Here is an 18,788-nt window from a genome sequence, read left to right on the forward strand (position 1 = left end):
ACATATAAAAGTAAATCATCTGCATACAGAGCAACCATATGTTCTGTACTCCCACGAGTCACACCCTGGAACAAGGAAGAGATTCTGAGACTTATTAATCGTGGCTCTGTTGCTAAAGCAAAATAAATAAATAAATAAAAAAGTAAAGAGGGGAGGGGACAACCTTGACGTGTACCACGTGATTAGTACAGACAGAAGCTAAGGTGGAAGTTGTTACCTTTTAATATGTAGTCAGTCAGTAATGTCGGCACCTTCTCACTGTCCTCCTTCATGGCATAAAGAACTGTATGGAACACATATACATGCTCACTGTGGGAAAACACATTTCAAACCAGTGTTATTTGTCTCTGACTGGCTTCTTACTTTTTGTGAGCATCTGCAGGTCGTCGACCGATGGAGGGGTTCCTTTCTTTTCGTATGGAATTACTGTGTTTAGATACTAAAAAAGACGCAAGATTCGACAACTGTTATTTAACAGTCATACCCCCACAGCTTCATCCTGATTCCTTTAACGTACAGTGTCAGTGATGAATATTTTTTTCAGTGCACAGTAATACTTCACATCACACACAATTCCTGTGTACAACCTCAACTGTGCAGTGCATCAGTGCCAGCAGGCTGTTTATACTCTTTCACATTTGTACATTTTAGAACATTTTGCTTGATTTTCAGAGGACCTTTAAGATCTCACAAGGGATACAAATTAATGCCTTAATGACATCAAAGATTCAGATTTAATGACAAATAAATAAAATAAAAGATTGTGTGTTAATTTCTACATGTATGACAAAACACACGTGTGTATGTATGTGTACATCATCATATCAATGTGACACCCTACACACAGAAGAAATGTATCGTACTATAATTTGACTAATATTTGTTTGTTTGTTCAGACACTCCTCACAGGTCCTTTGTCAGCTTTCCATCAAACTTGATTTTAAACAAGACTGGGATCAAATTTGGCACCCTGACTAAGGTCAATCATATGGGTGAATATCAAGGTCACTGGGGTCAAAGATCTTATTTCCATGAGGCAATGAATTGCATTGTTTCTCCATCCCCAACAAGGTGTCCACATCTTTACTGATGCAGTGCTTACCCTACCTAACTACCTCAGCAACCTGAGCTCATGCACAGTATTACCTAAAAAGTAATAATTTGCTTGTAACACTGAAAACAATTAAAGGAACATTTTTGTGGACGACTTGGAGAGGCCAGCTGGTTAACATAATCATATCAAATGTACTGAATTTTTCAATAACGTCTCATGGATGCTTCTGTTTGATTGAAGCAGCAGGTTTCCATCAACCACAGTATATTTTGAATGAACAGAAGCAATGTTTAGCATGTCCTCAAATGCAGCACATTTTCAGTCATTGTGGATGTTTGTAAACACAATCATATTTAGGTATTACATGTATTAAAAATATCTCCTTTACAGATTTGCCATTAAGGTTTGACCTTTGACCTTACCTGTTTCTCATTCACTGTGCTTCCAAATGTCTGTCTGATGCCCGTCTGCAGGATGTTGGACAATCCCTCCATGCTGAAACGCTGTGAAGGACGGACGGACAAACACACACACACATTTAGAAAACACTGCTTTGATTCACACTGACTCCACTGTCAAACATGCCTCAAGTCTTCCATCTTAACTTTGATAGGTCCACATATTTGTACCTACACTATATTAAAGACATCTACCCACAGAACATCTATACAACATCCCAAACACCTGTATAAATACAGTTAGGTCCATAAGTATTTAGACGGGGTCACAATTTTTGTAATTGTGCCTTTGCACATCACCACAATGTAGTTGAGATAAAATAATCCTTGTCCTTGTAGACTTTAGAATTAATTCAGCGGTGAGGACTTTTTTTTTTTTTTTTTTTTTTTAAATCAGTTTTACAGCCGGTTTTCTTCAGACAAGTCAGGGGATGGATATGTAAACATTTCCAAGTCACTGAGTATATCTTGGCTTTCATTTACATCAGTCATAAAGAAACACAAACCGTGTGGTCCTCTGTCATACATCTGTCTGGAGTCAGCAGCTCTCAAAACCTGAGTGACTGAGCAGACAAGTGAGGGAAGCCACCAAAACAACCAAAAAAACTTAAAGACAAGATGTTTAAATTTATTCTCTTTTTTTCATGAAAATCCTACGTTGTTCAACTCCACCATAAAAAATAGACAAAAGTTGCACTTTGCACCATTGACCCCAAATTGATCAAATCAAAACACTGACATTTAGATTACTGAATGAGTCGAGAACATATGAAAGTCTGTATCACAAAAACGCAAACAAAAATATCACTGGCCTGCCACAACGGCCTGACTGTAACTTGTTGGCCTGCAACATCTATTTTTTTTTGCTTTCCGTAGAGCTTTATGACATTTATGAGTCTTTATGGCATTTCATGACATTAGCCTGAGGAGCCCGATGCCTCAAGGCTGAGCAATTTCACTGTGCAATGTCTTGCTCAAGCACATTTTAACAAAAAGAAGCACTTACTTTTTGGCTCGTGCCAGACTCCTACCCTGTTCTGGATGTCTTGCATTGACTTTTGGAAAATGTAAATCCTGTCCATTAATACCATGTAGGGGATAAATGGACAAAACTGACATTAGCTGAGGACAGAGGCCGGATAAAGTCACCATCAAATTCTGGCAATGTACATGACCTCCCAAATGATGTGTCAAACCTTGACAGTGACTTTGTCTCACATCCCCCTGAGGGTGTTTGTCACATCATATGACAGATTATGGCAGATATATGGCAGCTTCGTCAATCTGAAGCCAATAAAGTGCCGTTCTTTACAGATTTTTATTTTTTTTCTGGAAATCTGCAAGTCTGGGCGTAAATGGCAAGCTTTCTAAAGACATTGAACAGCACCCCTCGTTTCTGAACACGACAGCCCCGTTTCACCACAAATCAACTTTATTTCACATGTGTGCTTTATGTTCGAGAGCAGCTCAAGGGAGCAGGTAGATCTGAGACACTGCTGGGTCCTGGTGAGGTGCTTGGCTTTAGTACCTGCTCCAGCTGCTCTTGCCAAAGTGGCAAAGTGTTGATTTTGGGAAACAAAGAGATGCGAATGGAAATCTTTTGGCACTTCAGCAGCTCAAAAACAAGAAATATGACATCATGCTGGCACTCAGTGTGCTTTACTGCATTGCATCATCGATATTCCTTCAGTAATGCAACCTGAAGGAGACAGCAGCCACCTGATAAAAAACATTTCTGCTTTTGCACTGAGAGGAAATAATCCATTATCGTAGGCTGTCTGTGATGTTATTGTATGTAGATGATGGGTCACTTCCACTTCAGGATCTTTCCTGGAAGAGACTTTAGAAGCTAATGGACTTGAGATCCATTACACTAACAGTCAGTTGCTGGGATGGAAAAGGGAGAACTCGTGGTTTCACCTTTCTTACACTGGACAGATTGACCATATAACAAAACAAGCAAAACACAGGTATACTGCTGCATAATTAAAGGATACAAGTTTTACAACTTTAGTCAAAGTCAAATATTTTTACAAATCATGCCTCAAAAGGGCCAACAAAATCATTCTTATTTGTAATCATCTGCATATTGGCAGAACAATGAAGCCTGAAGATCTATGGCGGCACGGTAGATTAGTGGTTAGCAATGATGCCTCATAGAAAGAAGGTTGTGGGATCGCTTCCCGTCCTTTCTGTGTGGAGTTTGCATGTTCTCCACGTGTCTGCGTGGGTTTCCTCCGGACACTCCGCTTTCCTCCTACAATCAAACATGCTTATTTAGGGTCTGCTCCTTTCTCTGCCCCTGACCAATGCAGCATTTGTACATCTGGAGTTGGTCCCCGGGCACCAGACTGTGGCTGCCCACTGCTGCTCCGAGTGGTTGGATTGTATCTACATGTAATTAGGATGTGTTAAATGCAGAGGACAAATTTTCATTGTATGTATGTACAATGACAATAAAGGCTATATAATTATTATGGCCAGCTTGGTGTATTTTTTCCAAAATACTTTGTTATATTGATCGTGCAGCTGTCACAGACATTAGGTCCAATCGGTATCATTACTGCTGAAGCGCGGCCCTTGTGTTGCAGGGCACTCTCTTATTCCTCACTGTCTCACTCTTTATACACCTGAAGGTGGACACTGAGCTCCGCAAATGCTTACAGTAGGAATATAGGCACATGGGAAACTTTAACCTAAATTTGAACTGGATGGATGGATCATAATTGATCTGTAATCTGCACAGACCACCCACCCCCTGCCCCCAAGGGTTCAGTACACATATGAACCACAGATTAATTGCAAAGTTCATATAACAGTGTGAAACACAGTTTTACTGTCACTGTGACTTGTTTTAAAGTAATAATTGCATAAATCCTGATGCAGAGTTGCAGTGAAATCAAAGTGGGCGTGCCTTCACATTGATGGCACACGTTAAAAGCACACAGACTGCGCTGCCTTGTACTTGGATGGAGGAAGACTGGTGCAGGCATCATGCAAGTCGGGGTTCAAGCATGTGAATTACTCCAAAATATCAGGAGTTGAGATGGAGTGTTCTCAGCGTCTACCCTGTATCGCCCTGAGCAGAAAGTGGGTGGGGCCAAGGTGGCTGCGAGTCTGCTCAGCTCCGGGGGGAATGTTCATGTATCCATCACCTGACTCCTATAAAGAAAACTGGCTGTAAAAGTGACAATTTATAGCAACAATAATCCTTATACCAGATTTTCAGGACTATACATCGTTTGGTTTTAAACCAGCTTCAGAGGTCTTGTGCCTTGTATTCCAAAGCAACTCGTATATCAACAATATGGGTGTAATGTAAAAAAAAAAAAATCACTGTTCAATATATTTCCAATACAGTGGAAACAACAAAACTAAATACCAATGACGTAGCCTATGTTTTATAGGCTAGTGTATGACCGAATAGTCTTTCCAACTTGTTACAAAATGTTATTTCTTTAATTCTTGTGAAATATGTTTTGAGAATCTATGTGACTTACGTATTCTAGTGCGATTTATGTGTTTTTGTCCGCTTTTTTTTTTTTTTTTTTTTTTTGACAGCTTTGACTCGCACTCTGGTGAAAATTATATTCTGAAAATACAGTATTTGATTCGTCAAATTACATAAGTATTAAAAACTGGAGGGACTGAATATACAACCCCTGGCAAAAATTATGGAATCACCGGCCTCAGAGGATGTTCATTCAGTTGTTTAATATTGTAGAAAACAAGCAGATCACAGACATGACACAAAACTAAAGTCATTTCAAATGGCAACTTCCTGGCTTTAAGAAACACTATAAGAAATCAGGAAAAATAATTGTGGCAGTCAGTAACGGTTACTTTTTTAGACCAAGCAGAGGGAAAAAAAAATGGACTCACTCAATTCTGAGGAAAAAATTATGGAATCACCCTGTAAATTTTCATCCCCAAAACTAACACCTGCATCAAATCAGATCTGCTCGTTAGTCTGCATCTAAAAAGGAGTGATCACACCTTGGAGAGCTGTTGCACCAAGTGGACTGACATGAATCATGGCTCCAACACGAGAGATGTCAATTGAAACAAAGGAGAGGATTATCAAACTCTTAAAAGAGGGTAAATCATCACGCAATGTTGCAAAAGATGTTGGTTGTTCACAGTCAGCTGTGTCTAAACTCTGGACCAAATACAAACAACATGGGAAGGTTGTTAAAGGCAAACATACTGGTAGACCAAGGAAGACATCAAAGCGTCAAGACAGAAAACTTAAAGCAATATGTCTCAAAAATCAAAAATGCACAACAAAACAAATGAGGAACGAATGGGAGGAAACTGGAGTCAATGTCTGTGACCAAACTGTAAGAAACCACCTAAAGGAAATGGGATTTACATGCAGAAAAGCTAAATGAAAGCCATCATTAACACCTAAACAGAAAAAAACAAGGTTACAATGGGCTAAGGAAAAGCAATCGTGGACTGTGGATGACTGGATGAAAGTCATATTCAGTGATGAATCTCGAATCTGCATTGGGCAAGGTGATGATGCTGGAACTTTTGTTTGGTGCCGTTCCAATGAGATTTATAAAGATGACTGCCTGAAGAGAACATGTTTCCACAGTCATTGATGATATGGGGCTGCATGTCAGGTAAAGGCACTGGGGAGATGGCTGTCATTACATCATCAATAAATGCACAAGTTTACGTTGATATTTTGGACACTTTTCTTATCCCATCAATTGAAAGGATGTTTGGGGATGATGAAATCATTTTTCAAGATGATAATGCATCTTGCCATAGAGCAAAAACTGTGAAAACATTCCTTGCAAAAAGACACATAGGGTCAATGTCATGGCCTGCAAATAGTCCGGATCTTAATCCAATTGAAAATCTTTGGAAGTTGAAGAAAATGGTCCATGACAAGGCTCCAACCTGCAAAGCTGATCTGGCAACAGCAATCAGAGAAAGTTGGAGCCAGATTGATGAAGAGTACTGTTTGTCACTCATTAAGTCCATGCCTCAGAGACTGCAAGCTGTTATAAAAGCCAGAGGTGGTGCAACAAAATACTAGTGATGTGTTGGAGCGTTCTTTTGTTTTTCATGATTCCATAATTTTTTCCTCAGAATTGAGTGAGTCCATATTTTTTTCCTCTGCTTGGTCTAAAAAAGTAACCGTTACTGACTGCCACAATTTTTTTTTCCTGATTTCTTATAGTGTTTCTTAAAGCCAGAAAGTTGCCATTTGAAGTGACTTTAGTTTTGTGTCATGTCTGTGATCTGCTTTTTTTTCTACAAAATTAAACAACTGAATGAACATCCTCCGAGGCCGGTGATTCCATAATTTTTGCCAGGGGTTGTGTGTGTGTGTGTGTGTGTGTGTGTGTGTGTGTGTGTGTGTGTGTGTGTGTGTATATATATTACAAAAATGGTGTCACTGTCCAAATACTAATTAGTCTGACTGTGTGTTGTAAGTGTTTATAAAATTAAATAAAGCTTTAATGATCACAGACTTGTTTAGAGTTGTGAGACTACGGTGGCTGGGAAGTGCAAAAACACTTTTACCAACACTTTCACAAGAAGTCCCAAAACAAATTTACCAAGTCCTGAAACAAATTTAGAAATGACAGATTGTGACGGAAGGGGAATGTACCAAATGACAGACATTACCCTTCTGTCACAAACTGTCATGTGTAAATTTGTTTTGGGACTTTGTAAATTTGTTTCAGGACTTTGTGCAAAAGTGTTCTGCCGTGAGTAAGTGTTTTTGCACTTCCCAGCCACCGTAGTGAGACAGCTACCTTGTTCACACTCATTCAATGTTTTTTAAACTGATTTGTTAAAAATGAGATTTCTTACATATGAAGTAATCAGCAAAGAGAACGTAGAACTCAAAGTATGAATATGAGCAGTGTTGTTAAAACATGAATTTATCCTTTAATATGGGTGAAATGATATACAAATAATGAATGTTTATGAGTTCAATGGTACGGATATTTCATGAGGTGAAAGCTGGAACAAACCATTCAACAAGGTAAAGCCGAGTTGAATGATACATTCCAGCTTTCACCGAATTAAATATTTGTTCCACTGAAAGAATGAAAAAAACATTCATTATTTGTTTGATCTAACGGCTAAAATAGATCCTTGTCATTTGATATTTTATTAATTACATTTTGGTGCTCCTCACTGGTGCTTTGACATCAACAGTCCAACACAAACTTTAAATAGGAGTCCAAAATTGCGACGATATGTTGTAGTCTGTGATGTCGTGCACTGACTTTGTGGGCTTCCAAAAAAAAAAAAAAAAAAAAGAATGTGTAGTTCCTCAGTCCGGTGAAAAATCACGTCAGAAATTTTCCCAGCTTTTCAGCTTTTCATCCTAACAGCTCGTCATGCCTCATGGATTTGGTTTTGTGTGTGTGTGTGTGTGTGTGTGTGTGTGTTAGAGGAATTAGCACTGTCAATTAGCTCCTTCAAATCACTGTCTGTCAGCAAAACAAACTGCACTCATGTTTAGCTAAATGCACCCAGGTAGTGTGAGCGCATGCAGTGGTTGGGGCATGTAATAGCGCTAAAAAATAACTACTGCATGGTCAATGAAACACAATGGCAAATGGTATGAATAATCCATGTCATGTGACATACAACCCACCAATCAAATAACAAGGATCAAGTCAGCTGTTATATAACATCACATATCCTGGAGTGGAAGTGGATAAACTAAAGCATGCATGGACTCTAAAAACAAATAAAAGGTGATTACATGTGAGACTTCTACCTTGACGGGCATGCTCCCTGTCTTCTCCGTGCGTGTTGTGGAGCTCATATTCCCTCCTATGATGGTCGCGGTCCCCTGCAGGCTCAGGGCCTTGTCTCGGCGGCGGTGTTTGCTGCTTTCTCGCTGCTCCTTCTGCCTGTTCTGCACCTCCATCAGGGCTGTGATGAATGTGTTCTTCACCTCTTTCTCAAACTCCAGTTCGTCACGCCGGGCCAGCTGGCTCACCAGCTCCTCTGAGTACTCGCGGATGGCGGCCTCCACCCGATGCAACAACGTGACCAGCGCTGAACTGGGCATCAGACTCAGGCCTGCAGGACCGACGGGGCTGCTGTCACTCACACTGACTTCAAGATGGAACGAATAATCAGCTGAAACACTTGACTAGCTTCCATAGAGGCAAGGGGTTTTTGTTAGCATTAGATTGTGCATAACCGCTGCACACTCAAGCCCCATTTTCTAGTGTCAAACGTCACATCACACGTGTGTGTGCACACAATGTCACGTGCTGCCAGATTCACAGTAGGACAGCAAGTACCATATTTTTCGGACTATAAGTTGCACTTTTTTACATGTTTTGGCTGGGGGTGCGACCTATACTCCAGAGCGACTTATAAATGAAAAATATACCAGTAGATTCTCAATTAATTTACCGTAATAAAACAATTTTACGTGACAGAGTCGCTCTATGTTTTAAAATGGCCACCGGAAACGGAAATGCAATCCATTTTTTTTTTTTTATTAAACTTTTATTTGACCAGGAAAAGAGACTCATTGAGATTAAAAATCTCTTTTACAAGAGCGTCCTGGCCAAGACAGGCAGCAAGATTACGTGTCAATTTCAGCATTCCACCACACATACAGAATAAACAATTACCAGCCAATGGAAAAGTTTCAGTATAAAAGTTCAAAAACAACACACATTTTTACAATATAATTAAAAAAAAATCAGTTAAAACAACTACATGTCAATGTGCCAGCATCTCTGTCATTTAAAAGTCCTTTAAAATATTCTAAGGAGACCAGCTCCCTCAGTTTTAGGTCATTCTGCAAAAGGTCCCATGCAGAGGGTGCAGCAAACTGAAAGCCCTTCTTTCCCAGCTCTGACCGGACCTTTGGAATTGACAATAAAAAATGGTCGGCAGAACGAAGATGATAGGAACCAATACATTTCCGAGAAATATACATCCGTACGTAACCAGGAAGCTGACCAAGTAAACATTTACAGATGAGTAAATACAGATGCCAAAGCTTACGAAATGCCAAGGAGGACCAACCAACATGAGCATAAAGAATACAGTGATGTGTAAGAGCTCTGAGGCCAGTGATGAACCTCAGAGCTCCATGACAGACAGCATCAAGAGCTCTCAGACTCTGAGCTGATGAGTGCATGTACAATGCATCGCCATAGTCCAACATTGGCATAAAAGTGGCAGCAACAAGCCTCCTCTGGGCCTCAAAGGACAGACAAGTCCGAATTTGAAAAAAGAAACCCAACCTGATTCTGAATCGATTTACAAGCAGATTAATATGATGTGCAAATGAAAGTGTATTGTCAATCCAAATTCCAAGATATTTGTATTGTTTAACAAATTCTATTTGAATTCCCTGCAAGGTGGTGATTTGTGGCAGGATTTGAAAGTTGGATTTCGTGTTTGAAAACAACATGACTTTTGTTTTGTCTGAGTTTAGGATAAGTTTTAGATTAAGAAGATTATTTTGAATAATGTTGAAAGCTGATTGTAAATGAGTGATGGCTTGTGCAGGTGAGTGTGCAGAGCTGTAGATAATTGTGTCGTCAGCGTAAAAATGTGAATGTGCATTTAGGATATTCTGATTTATGTTATTAATGTAGAGAATGAAAAGTAAAGGTCCTAATACTGATCCCTGTGGTACTCCCTTGGTGATGGTGAGTGTTTGTGATGTGAATCCATCTATCTTCACACACTGAGTCCGGCCTGAGAGGTAGTTATGAAACCATTTTACTGTCTGATTTGAAAATCTGCATGCAGTGAGCCTATGTTCCAATAACGTATGATCAACTGTATCAAAAGCTTTTGTGAGATCTATGAACAGGGCTGCACAATGATGTTTATTGTCCAGGGTGGTAATGATGTCAGTGACTACTTTTAAGGCAGTAGTGGTTGTGCTATGTTGCTTCCTGAAACCAGACTGAAAATCAGATAAGATGTTATTGTCAGAAAGAAATTCTTTAACTTGAATACTGATGAGTGACTCCAGTAGTTTGACCAAGGCAGATCATTTGGATATTGGTCTGTAATTATTCAAAAGTGTTGGCTCACCACCTTTTAACAGAGGAAGAACAAAAGCCGATTTCCAAATTGATGGAATTTCATTTGTGGCCAGAATGAGGATGAAGAGGTGAGTTAAAGGTGAGGCTATAAAGTCAGCTGCTATTTTTAGGAAATAGGGCTCAAGGTTGTCAGGTCCTGAAGATGTTGAGATGTTTAAGAGTTTGAGGGCTTTATGCACCTCACTGACTGTGAAAGGGGCGAAACTAAAAGGATGAGTTATAGCAACATGAGAATCTACACTTAAGTCTACTAAGTTTCTGTGAGTACTATGAAGTGAATCAAACAAGGAACCAGACGCTACAAAGTGTTTGTTAAAACAGTCCAACATTTCTGCTTTATCAGAATTTTTTTGAGTGTCTGTTACAATACAAGATGGGAGCTCAGCGTATTTATTAGTTTGATTAATAAATTTAATTGTCTTCCAAAACTTCATTGGGTTATGAAGGTTTTGTGTCGTTTGAGTGAGGAAGTGATCTGCTTTAGCATTTGTAATTGCAACTGTACATTAATTCCGTAATTGTCTAAACTTGAGCCAGTCCTTCTCAGTGTTTGTTTTTCTGGCTTCAGCCCAAGCCAGATTACGATCATGTAACAGACTGGATAAATTACTGGTTACTGTAGTATGGCGGCTGCCCTATAGGTCACGCTGGTCGCGATAACTAATCAGAGAACAGAACATTGGACGCGTATTCCTCACCTCACCCAGACAATGATTGTGAAACAGCGTGTGAAGCAGACGAACACGGTGCTTGCTGTTATTCCGGGAGGGCTAACAAACAGCTTCAACCCTTGGATATCAGTGTGAGCAGAGTGTTTAAGTTGACACTGAGAGCTGCATGGGAGCACTGGGTGAGCGATGGCGGAGGATTAGCGTCTGCACTTGGAAGGAGCTGGCGTCAACACCACGGGGAGGTCATGAGCTGCACAGGTAGGTGCTGCACGAACATCGGCAGCTGACACCTGGTGTGTACTATGGTCCACAGCGGGTAATATGTTAGAAAAGAACCGTTCAGCGATGCTGCGGGTTATTGTTCGGCTCGCAATGTGGTCTGCAAAATACAAACATATCCGTAGGTAAAATGCAGCTCACAAGAGGGCACTCAAGGCTTGTGTGACTGTTCCTGCGACTTCTGACTACCATAGAAAAATAAAAATTTCAACATTACTGATAACAAGACAACGGAGAAGGCCCGAAAAAATGCCACCAAAAAGAAAATCATACTCTGCAGATTACAAGTTACGACTGGTGAAATATGCATCCGAAAACGGTAGCCGTCACAATATTATCATGTGAACTTTTCATGTTAAGTTAACATACCTGTATGTCCAGTGCGACTTATTTATGGTTTATTTTTCTTTATAATGGATAAAGTGGCTGGTGCGACTTATACTCCAGTGCGACTTATAGTTCGAAAAATACGGTAATTAATTTTGATGAAAGCTCAAAGATGAACAGTAACACTGACTCATGACCCCTATTTGTTGTTGGCTCCTCTGGTAGATGTTATAAGACCTTGTTAAACAGCTTCTATTCCCGAGGTGTTAAATACCAGAACAGTGCTCGAGCTCCCTCTAAATAAACCCTGGAGTTTTTGTTTTTGTTACACTTCGTATTAGCCTGTTTTCATTGTTTTTGCTTTGCAGCACAGTGACAATAAAGTCTTGAATTAAACTGAAGTAGTGCGTTGCCCGTGGGGATCCATGGGTTCTATATTGGGTAGTGTTTATAAAATAGGTAGGTGACATTTTTCAAGGGTAGTAATAAATTATGCAAAGTTTCTATAATGATTTTAACTGAAATTGCACATTGGCACATTTAGTTGATGCCATGTTTTAGATATCTTCTTTGTTCAGAGGTGATATCAATGTTCATTGTTCACTGTTGTTACCAAATATCCCTAATTTCTCCAAAAATATGAGTCCTGTCAACTTTGTTTTCGTGGCATTCAGCCTTGACCCAAAATACATAAACATACCAAACGGCAATTTCTCCGTGATTGAAGTCTCTCTTTCTCACACACACACACACACACACACACAAGGGCCACTTGGCTTTTAATATATACGAGGGCTGTCCGTAAAGTATAGGTCCTTTTTATTTTTTTCAAAAACTATATGGATTTCATTCATATGTTTTTACGTCAGACATGCTTGCACCCTCGTGCGCATGCGTGAGTTTTTCCATGGCTGTCGGTGACGTCATTCGCCTGTGAGCACTCCTTGTGGGAGGAGTCGTCCAGCCCCTCGTCGGAATTCCTTTGTCTGAGAAGTTGCTGAGAGACTGGCGCTTTGTTTGATCAAAATTTTTTCTAAACCTGTGAGACACATCGAAGTGGACACGGTTCGAAAAATTAAGCTGGTTTTCAGTGAAAATTTTAACAGCTGATGAGAGATTTTGAGGTGATACTGTCGCTTTAAGGACTTTTCACGGTGCGAGACGTTGCGCTGCGCTCTCAGGCAGCGTCATCAGCCTGTTTCAAGCTTAAAACCTCCACATTTCAGGCTCTATTGATCCAGGACGTCGTGAGAGAACAGAGAAGTTTCAGAAGAAGTCGGTTTCAGCATTTTATCCGGATATTCCACTGTTAAAGGAGATTTTTTTAATGAAAGACGTGCGGACGGGTCCGCGCGTCGGGACGCAGCCGACGCGGCGCGGCGACACAGGAAAAACACCTCCGTGTTGATAACCATTTGTAAAATCCAGGCGGCTTTTGATGGCTTTCAGTGGAGTGAGTATATGAGAAATTGTTTAGCAGCTGGACATGTTCCAACTTGTCCTCAAGGCTTCCAACAGAGGTGTTTTTCCTGTGGCGGAGCGTCGCGGCGGCTGTGAGCCGACGCTGTAATCCGCCTGCACGTCTTTCATTAAAAAAATCTCCTTTAACAGTGGAATATCCGGATAAAATGCTGAAACCGACTTCTTCTGAAACTTCTCTGTTCTCTCACGACGTCCTGGATCAATAGAGCCTGAAATGTGGAGGTTTTCAGCTTGAAACAGGCTGATGACGCCGCCTGAGAGCGCTGCGTGATGTCTCGCACCGTGAAAAGTCCTTAAAGCGACAGAATCACCTCAAAATCTCTCATCAGCTGTTAAAATTTTCACTGAAGACCAGCTTAATTTTTCGAACCGTGTCCACTTCGATGTGTCTCACAGGTTTAGAAAAAATTTTGATCAAACAAAGTGCCAGTCTCTCAGCAACTTCTCAGACAAAGGAATTCCGACGAGGGGCTGGACGACTCCTCCCACAAGGAGTGCTCACAGGCGAATGACGTCACCGACAGGCGTGGAAAAACTCACGCATGCGCACGAGGGTTCAAGCATGTCTGACGTAAAAACATATGAATGAAATCCATATAGTTTTAGAAAAAAATAAAAAGGACCTATACGGACAGCCCTCGTAGATTGAATGGACCCGTTGTTTGCCTGAGTGGTTGCCTTCCAGGTGGTATGGTGGATGCAGCACCATGTGGCATGAGTGCATGATCCTGGACCTGACCTGATTTTAGCTTGTAGCCTATTTATAGTTAATGCAAAAGGGCAAACAGTCAGTGTTACTGAACAGCCAATCAGATCATTAGGACTTAAAACGGGAAAATGTCATGTAATAAATGATGATCAGAACAAGCAGAGAATCACAGACTGGAAGTTGAAATGAAAGACAAACTGCCAGCGAGGACGCCCCGGTGGTCGTTACCTTCGTAGGAGCAGTTGTTGTTGGAAGCCTGTGACAGCTGCCTGATCTCCTCCAGGAGGGATGGGTTGGTCCTGGAGGAGCAGTGGCTGCCCTCCTCCTCATCCTCCTCCTCAGTTTCACCAGGATCCGGTGAGTTCTCCATCATCTCCACTATCTCCTCAATGACCTTGTAGAAAGAGAGATGAAAGAATAAAACAAGCAGGAGGATGGACAGGAAGAAGATGAGGACAGACACAAGAAACATTCATATCTAAATTAAGTTTGACATCCTTTCAAACTACAGCGAGTTTAGGAAGACATCTACATCTGCAGGAGTCTTCAGACCAGGTTATTCTGGTCTACGGTGCAAATGCTTTCTGGTCTCAGACGATAAGAACACGCCAGCTCTGTGTCTGACCACACCTCAGTTTTGCAAAGACACACCCATATGAGCACAAGTGGACCCTTTATTTAAAGCTGTGGTTCCAAACCTGGGGTCCAAGCTCTCCTGAGGGGGTACCAATGACCCCAGGGGGGCACAGGGTTTATATAATGTGAGACTGACACAAATAGAAGTGCACATGTTAAATAAAGTCGTAACAGACTAATAATGCATATGCATTACCAACAACACTTGTGATGCTGTGAATGGCATTTATGTGCATTTTGGAAGTTAGGGCCCAATGTGTTGGTTTTTCCTTCAGTGTGTCATCAGTCTGTATCTCACATATGCAGAAATACGACTATTATTTGGAAATACAGAGAAAAAAAGATTTAAAAGAAGCTCTGTACAGGTTTAAGATGCACAACCTGGAAACTCTTGACGTCATGGGAATTTTCTACTCACACAAGTCATCCTGCGAGTTACTATTCCATTGAAGTCTGTGTGGGCAAACATATGCATTCAACAGACATGGGGACTGGAGTACAAGACTTGGACTCGAGTCGCACAAACCGTGATTCCACTCACATGCGCATAAAAATCCGGTTGCTATCTGATTATTGGACATTATGTGAATATTATGTGGTCATGTAAACAGCAAAATCCGTTATGCTTTATCTGATAACAACCATTATCTGATTATGAGAAATCGGATAAACACACCTGGATTTCTCCCCAATACTCCAATTTCTGCAGTACATGTAAACCATTAATCCGATTTATTTAATTATTTTACATCTGTGTGTCCCTCACATTTTCAGATGTGCAGCAGGATGACCTGCTGTCTTGTCGCGCCTCGTAACATCCTTCAATTTATTTTTCAATTTTCAATTTATTTTCATTTATATAGTGCCAAATCACAACAGAGTTGCCTCAAAGCGCTTCACACAGGCAAGGTCTAACCTTACCAACCCCCAGAGCAACAGTGGTAAGGAGAAGCTCCCTCTGAGGAAGAAACCTCAAGCCTTCATCAGATCACAAAGTTCAGAGAGCCCGTTGTGTGTCCAGAAAAGTTTGAATGGCCCTGTGTGTTGTTTCAGCATTCTAATGAGCAAATTTATTGGTGATCTATGTGGTTTATAGACAAATATATTACATCTGAGCAAAATTTCCTAAAACCATGACGTCATATTTTGGGCGCAATGTAGCAACACCGCAAACCTCCACGCTGGGGGGGAAGCATAACCAAGACAAAAAAAGACCCAGCCTTTTGCAAAATAAAGAAAAAAGTGTTGTATGGTTGGGGTGCCTGGCTGCCTTTTGTTTCTGTCTTCTGTTTTCTGTCTTTTGTTTTTCCTTCCAGGTGGCATGCGTTCAGGACTGAGTGGCTGTGTGGCTGAGTTATCAGGACCTCACCCTGATCACCTGAGGCTGGTCATGTGCAGCTCATCAGGACTCACAGCTGTGGTGCATCTTTATGGATTGGGGCATGGTTGCATTTAAGTCTGGAGTACACAGTGTGTATTTGCCAGAGACTCGACCTTGTGACCAGACGGGTGAGATCGACGTTTGGAGAACCATCTCATCATCATGGATGCAGAGACCGTACCAGGTTTGAGGCCATGGTCTGTGAAAGAGGAGGGGGTGAGGTCTCACGCTCGTCAGCACACTTCCTGAGGTACTTTAGGTTTTGTGACTAACATGAGTACAGTCAGTAAATGTGGTGTCCCTCACACCTTATTATATTGAGCTGTTATGTTAGTCGTTTAATCAGCTTCCACTGCAGTGGAGAATGTGAACTGGGTGTTCCATGCCTGCAGGGTGGGAAGCTGATTGGTGATTAAGCCAGGAAGTGTTTGCTGTTTATGTACACCTTTGAGTGGTCTCTCTGTGTGTGGAGTGGTGGACTCACATGATGGTTTCTTCTTTCACAGACTCGGTTGGTCGCGGCCACCTGGGGGGTGTCAGCGGGGTCCTTGGGTCCGAACTGTTCTGGCTCCGGACCGTTTGTGCTGCTGGGAGCGCACCGTCTTTCCACCTCGCCAGACCGCGCACTTATTTGTTTGTAATTCTGCACATCACTGTTATGTTTATTAAATTCTGTTATCCTTTGTACCGTGCTCTGCTTATTTTATATTGGGTCCTTCAAACGCTGGTCGGTTCTCCACCTGCGTCCGACACATAACAAAAAGAAACAATAAAGAAACACCAAATTGAGACTATGCATGCAGAATTCTGCAAATCTGTCCTCCATGTCGAACGGAAAACACTGAACAATGCATGCAGAGCAGAATTAGGACAATACTCACTAATTATTAACGTTCAAAAGAGAACAATTAAATTTTCTGACCACCTTAAAAATAGTGACCCCAATATGCTCCATAATAAAGCCCTGATCCACAGAGAGATTGTAGAGAGATGCCCCCTGAGCCAGTTGGTTCTGGGACTCTCTACATGAACACAAGCAGAGCCACCAAACACAAACCCTATTAGACTAAACCAAATTATAAGATAACAAAAAGAAAACTATGTGATGCATTGGGGAAAAAAAAACAACGAAAAACCAGAGTATACTGGCATGACATTTGGCCCTAAACAGACAGTACTCTGTGGCAGAGTACCTGAGGGCTGTGACCAACCCAAAGCTCAGGAAATCCTTGACCATGTACAGACTCAGTGAGCACAGCCTCGCCATGGAGAAAAGCCGCCACAGACAGACCTGTTTCCCCAGAGAAGACAGACTGTGCACCCACTGTTCACAGCACAAGGTGCAGACCGAGCTGCATTTCCTAACCACCTGCCCGCTGCACCAAGACATCAGAGACAGGTACTTCCCACAGATCACAAACACCCAAAAAGACTTTGAGAGCATAACCAATATAAAAAAAAACTTCCATACCTGTTGGATAAAGTACAAAAATGTGCAAACAAAGCAGCAAGATTTGTAAGCTGCTGTGACATGAAAAGAAGGAGCAATGGAAATAAACCACCGTAAACTCAAAACAGGAGATTAAACCACAATGTCACTTTATCTATGTATAATATAATACATTTTATAGGACAGCATATTTTTACACAAACAACACAATTTTTTACGATTATTTCAATCCCATAACTCCTGTTTACATGGTTATTTACTGGAGAATATGTACATCTTAATTTTTATTTTTATTTTTTACTCCACTGAAATGAAATGAAAATGAAATGACAGAGAGAGAGAGTGAGTGCACTCTTTTTTCAGTCTGTGGTTTTTCTTCAGGAGTTGCCCTTTCTTCTTTCACCACTTCCAAAGAAATCCAACTAATGAACTGAAATCATGTAAACCCAGTTTTTCCCATTACTGAAGTGCATGTAAATGATCAGATTATTACAATTATCTGATTATAATGGTCATGTAAACTTGGCCAGTGACTTCATACCTGAATTGCGAATTGACCTCAAATACTTGAAACTTGACTTGGACTCGAGGTTCCAGATTTGTGAACAGCATCGGCAGTCAGCAAATCTGCCGACAATAATGGCAGCTGGACTCTGCCGATTCAAAAACGGCTGCACATATGAGACTTATAGAGTGGTATCTCACTGGGGCACAACAGCTTTCGACCAGCATTTGCGAGGAATTTCACAAGATTTCATGTCACTTTGGCGCCATCCCTTTGCATGAGTCACAGGCTGTCGCTCACATGTCGCTTGAATTTTGAACAGTTGGTGAGGTGACAGAGCTCCTCTGATTGTAGTCTCAGTAACTCATAATGTATGAGAATCATGAGAGGACTTAGTGAGGGGTTGACAATGGATGAAAGTGCATTTTGAGCAATGAAAGTCATGCATGAGCTGTCCTGCGAGCACGCCAAAATAATGGTGTGCTCCCAGGAGAGAGGCAACGCTTCTGGAAGAGTTAATTTACAGATAAAGAAAGGTTTCTAAAGAGCCATTTATTTATTTGCTATTTTAATTACAAGTGTTCTCAACTTTTTTTTTTTACAGTAATCAGAAATTTTGAGGTAAAAAAAAACATTTGCAAGGATTTTTCTTCAGAAAACTGCTATATAAATGAGCAGTCCTGTGACATGTTTCCTGTTGTGTGGGCCGCTGAAGAGGAGGTACTGCTGGCCCACCACCACCAGAGGGCACCCTGCCTGGAGTGCGGG

General features: G+C 41.1%; 1 protein-coding gene across 1 annotated transcript in view; it reads right to left on the reverse strand.

Annotated features, from left to right (window-relative positions):
* fez1 (fasciculation and elongation protein zeta 1 (zygin I)) overlaps window positions 1-18,788 on the reverse strand; it is a 62,483-nt gene that overhangs the window by 8,191 nt on the left and 35,504 nt on the right. Inside the window, exons 5-9 of the mRNA XM_034178894.1 lie at window positions 14,277-14,442; window positions 8,270-8,577; window positions 1,477-1,557; window positions 364-439; window positions 218-283 (exon numbers count right to left, since the gene is read on the reverse strand). Of these exons, the coding sequence (XP_034034785.1) occupies window positions 218-283; window positions 364-439; window positions 1,477-1,557; window positions 8,270-8,577; window positions 14,277-14,442 (697 nt within the window). The remainder of the gene's footprint in view (window positions 1-217; window positions 284-363; window positions 440-1,476; window positions 1,558-8,269; window positions 8,578-14,276; window positions 14,443-18,788) is intronic.

The sequence above is a fragment of the Thalassophryne amazonica genome, chromosome 9 (genome assembly GCF_902500255.1).
Source record: "Thalassophryne amazonica chromosome 9, fThaAma1.1, whole genome shotgun sequence".
Classification (NCBI taxonomy): domain Eukaryota; kingdom Metazoa; phylum Chordata; class Actinopteri; order Batrachoidiformes; family Batrachoididae; genus Thalassophryne; species Thalassophryne amazonica.